Raw genomic sequence first — 12,611 nt, 5'->3', positions numbered from 1 at the left:
GTGGAGTGACAGCAGCTGTGTCTAGAGTGGCCTCAGATCCTATAATTACATCTCTCTTTATTACAGCTGCTAATGGCCCTCCAGGATGACAGAAATGATAATAAATTAACAGATTATGAACTCCACTTGCCACAAATTATGTGTTTTCTCTCTCAGTCCCCCCCCCCACTCCCTTTAAATTCTGAAAGCTCCTGCTGCCAAATGTCTGAAAATGAATATGAGGTTACTACAGCCACAGGTGCAAATACCACAGGTTTCAGAGGGCATGTTTGAGGCTCAGCTGGAGATACTGCCAAGAGAAGCTTACGTTTGAATGTATTTTGGTCTAGATACAATTAGGGCTGGAGAACTCTTTCCATTTCTGTTTCTCTTAGTTTCTCATCTTTCCAGTCAAGTTCAGTTAATCTTTGAGGATTTCTACAGTCTTAAGTTTGTTTTGTCCCAGACTTTGAAATATTCTTTAAGAAAAGTTCACATGAAAATTCAAAGGTTTTTCTGTGCAGATTTATCCAATACATGCGTCTCTGTAAGCATTTTGCATGTTTTGTAACTATGCCTGGCCATATCTAGTCTCGCTTCTTTCCATCTGCAGACTTGCCTGGCCAGGGTCAGATTTGGAGTTCATCTCCCTGGTGTCCCAGACTCCTCTTCAGCTGTTCCCTTATTTCTTCCGGCACTCCTCCCCAATGCTTTATCGATCCCTCCTTCCTACCCATCAGACCTCACACACGCACACATAACATGTGACAGCTGATTGGTATCTGTTAATTAATGTGGCCCGCGGCCTCTTTTCTATTCAGTGGCCTGATAAGGGAAATTGGATGTCCAAGGACTGCTGTGCCATTATCACCCCTTACCTCCTCTGGCAACACAAACACAAAACATGGTGTAGTGATAAATAAATACCACTAACCCATCTCTCTGCCCTCACTTCCTTGGGCTGAGATAGCTGAGATAGAAAAATAGAACTCCCGACCAGTCAATACAGCAATCACCAGCTCTTTTGTTAATTGCCAAGTTGATAACAAGAGACATCAAAGGATCCTTGCAGAGACTGGCTCCCTTGGCCCAGATGCAGGCATACAGCTGCACACGCAGAGGGCTCTGGGAATAAAGGCGTCCTGCTGAGCATCAGTCACAGCTGGCAGGACTGGTGCGTCTCTGAGTCAAAGGTTAATGAGCGCAGAAGGACCTGTGGGGGCAGCTGTGGAGCACTTGCACAAAAGGAAGAAAAGCAGAGGCGGAGGATCTCTTATTGCACGTGGCCAGAGGTCCCATCTTGCATGTAACTCACTTGCTACCAAGGGGTGAGAACGAACCAGCCTCTATAGCAGGAGCGGGCACACTTTTCAGCTAGGCCGAGTCATGCTCTCTGTCTAGACATTGATCCCCTAATATTTGCATGTGCTGTGTTGGTCCAGGAGAATAGTGGGCATGGCCACAGTCGCCAGTAGTGTTTCTGCCCTCTCTTCCCCCCTCCCCCACCAGCCAGGACAACGTCTCCTGTTTCTTTGAGATGAGGACTCTTGTGTGATTCTTGCTCCTTTTGAAAGAGTACCCCAAGCGTGGAAACTGAAATGTGCATCTTGCAAGAGTGAAAATTGTAAGGCATTCAGTAAAATTGTCCCATAGGAAAGATTTATACCTGTGTCTGTTTGTGACTCAGATACCCATATGCCAGACTGTTTCTAGTGCCTTACTTGTGTCTGAATTACTAGTGTAATCCTTGGTCCATTAAGATTTTTGAATGAAATTTGTAATATGGGAAGTGGAAGGGATGGGTGAACAAGCAATGTTTGCGAACACCAGGATTCTCCAAACATCATCTCGTCTCTCTTCTCATGCCCAATTCCTGTGTGTGGTTGTGATTGCTGCTTGCTCTGCGCAAACAGGAAAATTGCGCAAATCGAGAGGCCATCAAATGTGACATTTGTGCAAATTTTCTCCATAGGCTGAAGCAGGGCTGATTCAGTCTACAGTAGAAAGTTGTACAAAGTAGGAATTTGCACAAAATAGAACTGGGAAAGTTGCACAAATTGAACACGAGCACATGTCCTGCAATTTGTAGACATTTTCGGTGTACACATACTTGTACTCCTGTTCAGGGCTTCGACCGAAGCATGCTTGCATGTTTTCTGAGCAAAAACGAAATTCTCATACATCCCTAGGAAGTGGCCTTTTCCCACACTTGCTTGGGTTCCACAGTGGAACAAACTCCCTTTCCTTGCCTCCACTCCCACATTGGCTATAATGCCTGAATTTATTTTTCCAGTGTGGACTGTGTATTGTTCTTCTCCCAGTTTCCTTTTGACCTTTTCCCAATTTTGCAGGTGGAGAGCATGTGCATTACCTTTGCTAGTTTGCAAGGATAGTCATTCTCTGCTGTGAGTGTCAGCAGTTCAATGTGTTACTGGTTCTGATCTGTTCAGTTCCCATTCATGCATTTTTAGTGTTTGGTCTGGTACCCACATTGGTGTTCATGTCAGGGTGCGTACCATTTTTCTTCTGGTCTTAAGGTTATAGTAATGATGCTCTGCTTGGTGAGAGCAATATATGCAACTGGATTGTACTCCATTATGATTTAATGTTTGATTTCCTGAAGTGAAATACTGCTGGTTTGATTGAGATGATTTTTCACAAACACTGTTACAGGCACAAAGCAAAGCATATTAGTGGCAGTGTGCTGTTGAATATCAGTTGCTGGTAAATATGGGCAGGAGGGTGCTGTTGCACTCATGTCCTGCTTGTGGACTTCTCAGTGGGGCAGCTGGTTGGCCACTGTGAGAACAGAATGCTGGACTAGATGGGCCTCTGGCCTGATCCAGCAGAGCTCTTCTTACATTCTTATGTTCATTCTGTCAATCAAGTGTGTGCATGGCTGTATGAAACACAAATGCATGAGAGACAGTAGTTTGTGGGAATGGTTCCACATGGGTTTGTGTGATCTTCCATCCTGTTACAGACTCCTCTCCCACCCCCCGCCCCACTTTTTTGTAATGGTGTTGTTAAAATGGCCCAAACTACTATGAAATGGCTTACCATGGAAGCTGCCTTTCAAATAGTCATGGCTGAGAATTTCATCCACAAATTTCATTTCTAAATGTGCAAATTTCTTCATAAATGGTACAGAAAGAACTTGAGCTTAAAAAAAAAAATGCAAATGTGAGAGAAAGCAAACTCACAGTTTTGTCCATCCAGGCTTTGAGTACGTAGCTCTTAAAAGTCTGGGTTTGAAACCCTGTGTATTCAACCAGGTTTGTGGCAGTGAGCTACATGGCAGGCAAGTACAACATGGTCCTTTCCATGCTGGGAATAGCTGCACATATTGAACTGGGGCGGTGCAGATGGGTGAGAATTTCGTTTGGTTCTCTTTTCACTAAGAACTTAATGAAATTCACAAATATCTTCATAAATGGGGCAGAAAGGACCTGAGTTTTTTTAAAAAATTGAATGTGTGAGAAATTGAAACTGACAGACTTGTCCATCCCTACTTTCAAATGGCTGCCCCTTGAACATATCCGTAAGAGTCAGTGCTACAGAGGGAAAAACAGGTGTGGCTGGCTCTTAAAATTAAGGTCATGACTGAGGTAGGAACGTATGAACTTTTTGTTTCTGCTTGCAAAGCATGTGAACATGTCCCATTCACAATCCCAAATGCAAGCAGGAGAGCTTTTCTCGACAAATATTTGCACGTTCCTGAATTTGCAATCATGTTCGAAAAATGCTTTGTTGTTTTTTAAATGTACATTTTTTTAAAAAAACAAAAATGCATTTTCACACTTTAGTCAATGGGTGCGGAAGTGTGTGGTATTGAAGAATATGCACAGAAATGCACTCTTTTCCTGTTCAAAATGCACACTTTTCCCATTTGAACAAGCCAAAAAATGAGTGGAAAATGAAAATGGGAGTGAACTGCAATGCGCTTGATTCTGTGGTTAGTGTTATGCCAAAGAAGTTCCACGTGGGAAGGTGGTTGCTTCCAGAGTTGGGTGAGTTTGCAGACCCCTACCACTTTTCTAGGCTTCTTTGCTTGGGGTTGGCAGTGCCAATGCAGTGTGTTCTATTGGTGTATCTGAGTTGACCTTCTGTTCTCTTGTCCTGCCAGGCTTCTCTAACCTTTCCTTGGGGGACCAGATGAGCCTATTGCAGAGTGCCTGGATGGAGATCCTCATCCTGGGCATTGTATACCGCTCGTTACCCTATGAGGATAAATTGGTCTATGCTGAAGATTACATCATGGATGAGGAACACTCTCGCTTGACGGGGCTACTGGAGCTCTACCTGGCCATCCTGCAGCTGGTGCGCCGGTACAAGAAGCTGAAGGTGGAGAAGGAAGAGTTTGTCACACTCAAGGCCCTGGCTCTTGCCAATTCAGGTAAGATTATGGTCTGGAATGGGCATAAGGGTCTGGTCACCAAGGAATGCACATTTATTTATATGGAATGCACATTTATTTATTATTTATTATTAACATTTATATATTGCCTTATTTAAAATGATCAAGGCAGTGTTAGGTAGGGCTGTGCACCACTTCGGCCCAAGGCCCAAAGCCTAAGTCGAAGCCGGCTGCTTTGGGTCTCTTTGAGCTAGAGATGGCAGAGAAATCCGCCACGGACTCAAATGAGGCCGGATTCTTTGGAGTCCGGCCCCCTGGAGTCCATGGTGGAACAGGCTACTCCCCTGCCACCCCCCAAAATCCCCCTGGGATGGAACCTACCTGGCGGCGGCTGGTGCGGTCGCTGTCTTCGTTCCGCAGCCATCCACTGCCAGGCTGCGGAACAAAATGGTGTCCGGCGTAGGGGACGCCATTTGCATCCTTGCTGTTGGCCGTGATTGGCTATGTAAATATTTATGTAGCCTATCACGGCAAAGAGCAGGGATGCAAATGGCGTCCCCTACGCTGGACGCCATTTGCGTCCGCAGACCTGCTGTGGCCAGAAGTCCGGCAGCGGCTGGAGCTGGCCGGCGGCTCCATGGACTCCCCGCGGAGCGGAGCTGGCCACAGAGGATTCCAGGGGGAGGACTGGATCGCCTCCCCCCGCCTGCAGACCCCTCCACGGACCCCAGGTAAGGGGATCTGTACATCCCTACTTTGAGCCCCTTCTGAGGTGAAGGAGAGGAGGCGCAAAGTGACCCGGAGTGGGTCGGGCGCTCTCCGAAGCGCCTGGTGCGCTTCGGAGCTTCGGCACCCCCGACCCAGCCACGCCGGTGCCTCCAGGTCCTTACCTGACCTGCCCACCTCCACCACCGTCACCTCCGCCACCGCCCCCTCTGTTGCCGCTGCCTCCACCACCACCTCTGTCGCCACTGCCGTCATTGCTGTCACTGCCACAGCTGGCTCTGCTGCCGCCTCCACCTTCTCCTCCGCCACCGCTGCCTTCTTCTCCCCCTCCTCCTCCACCATCCTTGCTGCCACCGGCTCCTGAGGCCTGGGCGTATGCCAGCTCTTATTGCAGGAAGACGTCATTTTTGAAATGGAAACTTCCTGGAAGTTCCTTGAAGTTGCCATTTTAAAAATGGCGACTCCCTGCAATAAGACCAGCGTGCACCCAGGCCTCAGGAGCCCCCGCTGCTGGCAATGACAGTGGAGGAGGAGAAGGTGGCGGCGGCGGTGAGGAGAAGGCAGCAGTGGAGGTGGCAGCAGCGGAGGAAAGGGCAGCAGTGGAAGAGGCGGCACAGGAGGAGGAGAATGCAGCAGTGGAGGAAGAGGAGGCGGTGGCGACAAGGTAAAGAGCCGGAGGTTTGCACAGGGGCGTCGGGGGACACACGAAGCAGGGCTCGGCCATCCGAATCCTGCTTCTGGTTTGGGACTGAGTCAGGTCGGGCGGCGCGAATCAGCCCGACCCAAATTGGGTCGGTGTAGTGTGGTGTAGTGGCAAAAGTGTGGTGTAGTGGCAAAAGTGTTGGTCTAGGAGCTGGGAGATCCGGGTTCTAGTCCCCACTCGGCCATGGAAGCTCACTGGGTGACTTTGGGCCAGTCACACACTCTCAGCCCAACCCACCTCACAGGGTTGTTGTTGTGAGGATAAAATGGAGAGGAGGAGGATAATGTAAGCCGCCTTGGGTTCCTTACAAGAGGAAAAAAGGCAGGATATAAGTGCAATCAATCAATCAAATTGGGCTGACCTCCGAAGCCACGAAGCAGCTTCTGAGTCAGATCGATGGGTCCCTGCATAGCCCTAGTGTTAGGCTATGAAAGACAAATTGAAATCAGTGGTGCAGCTAGGGCTGGAACTCAGGACCAAATTCCGGAAAGTTCCATGACCCTCTAGAACAGTTTTTGAGGGTGCATGGGGGGGTTGCAGGGGGAAGAGAGGATGTGGAAGTCCCGTTCCACAAGTGGTGCCTTTCCACTCGTAGACTTAAGGATCTGGATCCAACCCCATATAAACATGTACCTTAAGACCATTCAGTAACTTTATGATTGAATAGAAGATTTTTCAGAATGGTCTATTTGTGTGTGTGTGTGTGTGTGTGTGTGTGTGTGTGTGTGTATAATTTTAACATTATTATCATGGATTTAACCTAGGCCTCCCATTCCCCCATCCCATATTTAATCCAGTGGATTAGTGTGGCACATAAACAATTGGATTAATTAGTTTAATGAATCTTTCGCATGTGGCATTGCATATAGGGATGTATGAAAGTCACCTACCTTTTCGAAGGGTGACATTCACGGTGGGGGGGAGGCGCTCCGTACCTCCCCCCAAAATTCTACCCCGGCCAGCTCCGCTCCGCAGCTACTCTGCAGAGCCGCTGGCCGGGTGCATCCACACAGCAGGTCTGTGGACGCAAATGGCAGCCGGTGTAGCGGCCGCCATTTGTGTCCCTTCGCTGAGCCATGATAGGCTACATAAATATCTACGTAGCCTATCACGGCTCAGTGAAGGGACACAAATGCTGTAGCAGCTGCCATTTGCGCCTCCGCTTTTGCCGTGATAGGCTACGTAAATATTTACGTAGCCTATCACAGCAAAAGCGAGGACACAAATGGTGGCTGCTGCGCCATTTCCATCCCTGCTCTGAGCCGTGATAGGCTACGTAGATACTTATGTAGCCTATCACGGCTTGCCAGGGACGCAAATGGCGGCCGGCGTAGTGGCTGCCATTTGCGGCCACAGCCCGGCAGCAGCTGGAGCTGCCGGTGCTGCTGCCGCGGCCGCAGCCAGGTAAGCTCCGTTTTGCGGGGCTTTCGCGGGGTGGTGGGGCGGGTTGCTCCGTTTGGCCATGGATTCCGGGGGGCCGAATTCAATGGAATTCGGCTTCCCTGGGATCCATGGCGGAATTCTCTAAGATCCCTAATTGTATGGGCTGCATTTCTAAAGACCAGTCAACCTGAACTAGGGGTGAACAAAAGTCGCTTACCTTTTCTCGCAGCTTTTTCGCGGTGGGGGGGAGCGCTTCGCTGCTCCCCCCGCGAAGTTCAGGCCGGGGGGGGGAGGCTTCCCGCCTTGCCCGGCCGAAATTCAGGCCGGGGGGGGAGGCTTCCCGCCTCGCCCGGCCGAAATTCAGGCCGGGGAGGAGGCTTCCCGCCTCGCCCGGCCGCGAACACGAAAGTAAAAAAAAAAAAAAAAAAAGTCCCCTGATAGGCTACGTGACGATTCACGTCGCCTATCACGGCTAGATCTGGAAAGTCAGCCGTGATAGGCTACGTGAATCGTCACGTAGCCTATCACGGGTGACTTAAAAAAAAAAAAAAAGCGCGTACGCGAATGGCGGCCCCCATAGGGAGCCGCCATTCGCATTCCTTATTTAGTTGCTGTAGTCTACGTCAATGTTTACGTAGACTACGGCAAAAATAAGGGCAACGCAAATAGCGTTGCCCTTATTTTCGCCGTAGTCTATGTAAACATTGACGTAACCCACCACGTTGAAACCCACCACGTTGCCCAGTTGGTCTGGCAAATGATTCTAAGAGCCTGCTTAGAATCACAGTATCGTAGATTTGGAAGGAACCCCCAAAACATGGAGTCCAACATCCTGCTGGGTGGTGGAACGGTCCCCCAGACACCAAAGATCTAGAAAAATGAGCTTAGCTTCCACTTGTTTCCATGGTGCTTAGATTCTTGGGTTAATAGAGAGAGTCATTTGTCCTGTTTTGTGCAGGAGGAAGAAGTCCTGATGCTTTATTGAGAAAGGGAGTGACCTGCAACCTTTAACTGGAACCTTTTCTTCCTTTAGTCCCTGACCATGCTGCCTTTGTGAAAGATGCAGGACTCAGTTGTGGAGGAAATCCTCCTACTTCATATAATTCGTAGCCTCCAGGACAAACCTTGGTAGTTTCCCCCTACCCCTCCCAATGCTCTTGGCAGCTGGAAAAGAATCATAGTAATTGATTTTGTAATTAACAGTTTATCGGTACTACTGATACCCGTTCAATAATGGATTGCAGGAAAATTAATCCCACAATGCTGGTTTATTTTTTATGGTCAGTTGTCAAATTTAGGTCTCCCTGTGCACTTGAGGGAGCAAGGAACAGGGTCTTGATGAGAGGGCAGTTGAAAGGAGCCTACTTTTGCTAGTCCTTTTGGACTGTGCAGATGCTTATAAGCATACATTATACATTGTGTAGAAATTATACATTGTGTAGAACATGCAGTATAGGGTGCTCATTATATGTCCTATGTTAGGAATGTATGAGAAATTCATTTCAGTCCATTTTTCATCAGGATTTACCCAGTTTGCACCTTCTGGACTGAACACGGACTCAGATGCAATCTGCAGTCAAAGTCCATACGTTTCCGAGTTTGTAATGTGACTGACGGACCCCCCCCCCCAAGTGTTTGACAGAATGCATACATTTGAAAAATGTGCATGAAAAAATGTGTACTTTTGAAAAATGCATACAAGCATGCTTTGATCAATGGTGGAAGAATGCGAACATTTCAAAGATGCGCACAAGTGACGTGTACAGTTGGAAAAATGCACACGAAAATGTGCATGGATTTCATGCGAAAAGAAAAAAAACAAAGCTCACAATCTGATACAAACTCGAGTCAGAACGAGCTCTGAGATTTTATTTATTTCATTTCTATACCGCCCAATAGCTGAAGCTCTCTGGGCGGTTCACAAAAATTCGGAGAAGTTTTCAGAGTTCACAAAAATTCAGAGAACTTCAGTGAGCTTGAGTTTTGCTGATTCACATATCCCTAATTACAATGCTGTCCTCGCTCCTTCCCTTCCTCTGTCTCCTCCTGTCATACACACATACACACACTGACCAAGCCTGAGATTTTTAAGAACACAAATGCATGAGTATAGGCTAATGATTGGTATTAGGAGTTGGTTGGTAATATGCAGGCCATGTGTTTCATGCAGTTGCCAAGGCATGAAACTTGTGTGGCCCACATTATTGTTACTATTATTCATTTATTATATTTTTAGTCCACTGAGTAACAAAACGTTACCTGGGTAGATTGCATGATAAAAGAAAGGTAATAATAATCAGCACAGGAAATATAAAATATATAAAAGCAGCCATTCCGGCACTCTACAGGCAAATCTAAACTGTAGGATCAAGAATCTAAAATGTCTGAGAGAAAAGCGATGTCTTTGCCTGTGGGGAAAACATTACAGTGTGGGTGCCAGGTAAGCCTCTGTGGGGGGGATTCCATAAATGGGGTGCCACCGCTCCAGATGTTTTGACCTACAACTCCCATCAGCCTCCATCAGTATAACCAATGGTCAGGGATTGAGAAGCAACAGAACTCTCAAAAAAGTTTCATAATTTAGAGGTTAGAAGTTTAGTTAGAATATAAACGTCAGGAAGTTTGCTCAGGAAGCAGGAAATTATAAAGTTCAACACAGAGAGAAAAGTTTTAACTCAGGAAATAGAAACCTAGTTGGCTGAAACTGACCTGCACACACACACAAATATTTAACCCCATAATATCCTAAACCAAATTCAATGCCAAAAATAGAGGACAGCTTTATTGATTCTCATTCCCTGACCATTAGCTATACTGGTTGAGGCTGATGGGAATTGTAGGCCAAAACATCTGGAGGGCGCTAAGTTGGGGAAGGCTATTCTGAGGTTAAATACTTTCCCTGCCTGTTTAGACAGCTTTGTCCTCTCACTGTTTTTGCTTTTCTCTTTACAGACTCAATGCACATAGAGGACATGGAGGCTGTGCAGAAACTCCAAGACCTTCTCCATGAAGCCCTTCAGGACTACGAGCTGAGTCAACGTCACGAGGAGCCACGGCGTGCTGGGAAGCTGCTGCTGACCCTGCCCCTCCTGCGGCAAACAGCTGCCAAGGCTGTGCAGCACTTTTACAGCATCAAACTGCAGGGCAAGGTCCCCATGCACAAACTCTTCCTAGAAATGCTCGAGGCCAAGGTCTGACAGGCCCAGCGCCACCCACAGAGCCCAGGAAGCAAACTGGACACAGAGATGCAGCCGTGGAGCAAACCAAACAGAGGGGGCAGCTGGCTTTTCTCTCCAATCATTTATTATGGAAGAATTATTTAACGTCCATCTGGCAGCCCGCCAGCCTGGACGTCCGTCTGAAGATTATTGTGTACAGAAGGGAAACTCTTTTAATCAACAGCACTCTTTATTTTGTTTTGTTTTTCTTCTTTCTTTCTGGGAGATTCTAGAAGAAGCTGTTGCACTTGCAGAGGGAGCCCAGGGAAATGTGGACCCCCTGAGCAGCGATGCTCTTTGCACTATCCAGGGCAGTCGATGCCTGTCTCTTTCCACCTTCTAGAGAAGGGATGCGGGGACTTGAGGCAGGGAGTGGTGGGAAAATTAAGCATTTATAAAATTCAGAGCATGGTGGTGTGAGAGGAGATGAATGAAAATGTGGGCATCAGTGGGTCTGCAGCGTGACACCTTTTTGCAAAGCACAGGCCCGTGTTGACAGTTGCTTCTTTGGAGAGGAGCATCGTGGAACCTCTCCAGTCCAAAATAGCCTCCTCTTATGCTCAAGCTACTCATAAAATATGTACATAGAGGCCCTGCTTCTTATTGGGAAAGACAGGCCCGACCGTGTAAGATATTCTGTGACTCTGAACAGTGTCTTTGCACCTGGCTCCCTCCCCCGCCCCCCGTACCCCCGAGTGCAATCATAACATTCCCAGTGGTGGTTGCTATAGGGGCTGTCCTTGAGAGAGGAAGGTCTCATTGGTTCAGAGCATGCAGAGAGAAGGAGCCTGACACCCTTTTGTTCCAAGGCTGTATTCACTCAATCATCCCATCCTCCCCCTGTATGTGGTGCTATTTACAACCCCTCTACCTCCTTTCTTCCTTTCCCACTTGGCACAAGTCCAAGGCCTCCAGAATCTCTCCACAGTGCGCAGGCTGAAGTAAAAACATATCCCAAACTAGGGCATTTCCCAGGCTCTCAACCGATGGATGTCTTGATCTAAATCCTGTTATTGGATATATGTTCCACAAGGGGTGGTGGGGAAACAAATAACCTAAGAAAGGCTTCTGGGCGCATGCCATATTAAGAGAACCAAACATCTTCAGGGGAGCTATTCAGTCCTTGCTTCCTGAATACTTCCTTTTTCCTCTGCAGCTCTCTCATCTAGGCCAGTTGTTTGAGTCCAGCCCAGGTCAGTGGCTTAGGACAGGGGTGGAGAACCTTCTTTCTTTCAAGGGCCATATTCCCTCGGGGTAACCTATCAGGGGCCACATCCTGATGGTGGGTGTGGCTGAAGCCACTGGTGGAGGGGCCACCCTTTTTCTCTCTCGTTTTCTGCCCCTTCTCTCTCTCTCTCTCTTTCTCTCTGTCTCTCATCCTCCCTCTTCCTTCACCTTCAGTAGGTTGCCAGGGGAGGAACAGATCACTCTTGCCGGATGTCTGAGCTGATCACTTGCAGAGAGCTTATGAAATTAGACCGAGGGCCACAAATTTCCCACCCTGGTTTAGGGGAAGGGCAGCAGCAGGCCTTAAATTTGAGCCAGGGCCTGTTTTGAATGCAGGGCTTGAAGCATGTGAAGTGAAAAGTAAGAGAGTGTCTCTGAGAATGGGGGGTGCATTTCCCTCACCTCTGAAGGATTGGGGAGGAGGTAGGGTTTTAAGGTCATTTAAAAAACTGGCTTTGAAGTTAGCTTGGGCCCGGATGATCATCTGTTTAAAGAATAATCACTTTTCTTTAAGTTGGCCCCATCTTGAAGTGCAGTTGGCCCCAACTGACTGATTTGTGGCATTTCAGTGAGGTGGTGCGTGTGTGTTTTTACAGTCCTTTTGGGATTCAACAGTGAGTTAAGGAGTTTATTCCACTAAGGAGAGGCAGCATTGAACCAAGATGACCAGATAAGTGAATATCACTTTAGAAGGGAGTAGTGAAATGTGAAAAACAGAACCAGCCAAAGCAATAAAAGGCATGGATGGCAAAAACCACTTGCCAGGTAGGTGCTGTGCATTCTCATCCCCAAAGATAATGAGAAAAGAGGGCTTGTCCTTTTTGTTTTGAACGAATTTCTTGTGCTGGTTCCTCCAGACTCCAGCCCAAAGGACTCTTTTTTGATGAGAGAAAGATGGGGGTAAAGGTAGAGTCACCCAACTGTGTAAAACGGTCTTCTGTGGCTCTGATGGGAGAGATGAAAACCAACTTTGTAGCAGTGTGTGGATGCGTGCCATTGTCAGCTGGTTGCAGACCAA

The 12,611-nt window shown here is 47.7% G+C and overlaps 1 protein-coding gene across 1 annotated transcript in view; it reads left to right on the top strand.

Moving 5' to 3' along the window:
• Nucleotides 1-10,345, top strand: part of ESRRB (estrogen related receptor beta) — a 169,109-nt gene extending 158,764 nt beyond the window's left edge. The window contains exons 7-8 of the mRNA XM_084827055.1: nucleotides 4,106-4,375; nucleotides 10,101-10,345. Of these exons, the coding sequence (XP_084683181.1) occupies nucleotides 4,106-4,375; nucleotides 10,101-10,345 (515 nt within the window). The remainder of the gene's footprint in view (nucleotides 1-4,105; nucleotides 4,376-10,100) is intronic.
• The last annotated feature ends 2,266 nt before the right edge of the window (nucleotides 10,346-12,611 follow it).

The sequence above is a fragment of the Heloderma suspectum genome, chromosome 1, assembly GCF_057233095.1.
Source record: "Heloderma suspectum isolate Gila_16-S chromosome 1, 16-S_ref, whole genome shotgun sequence".
NCBI classification, from domain to species: domain Eukaryota; kingdom Metazoa; phylum Chordata; class Lepidosauria; order Squamata; family Helodermatidae; genus Heloderma; species Heloderma suspectum.
Note: the sequence above shows the minus strand (reverse complement) of the source record. Positions and strands in the feature narration are given on the sequence as shown.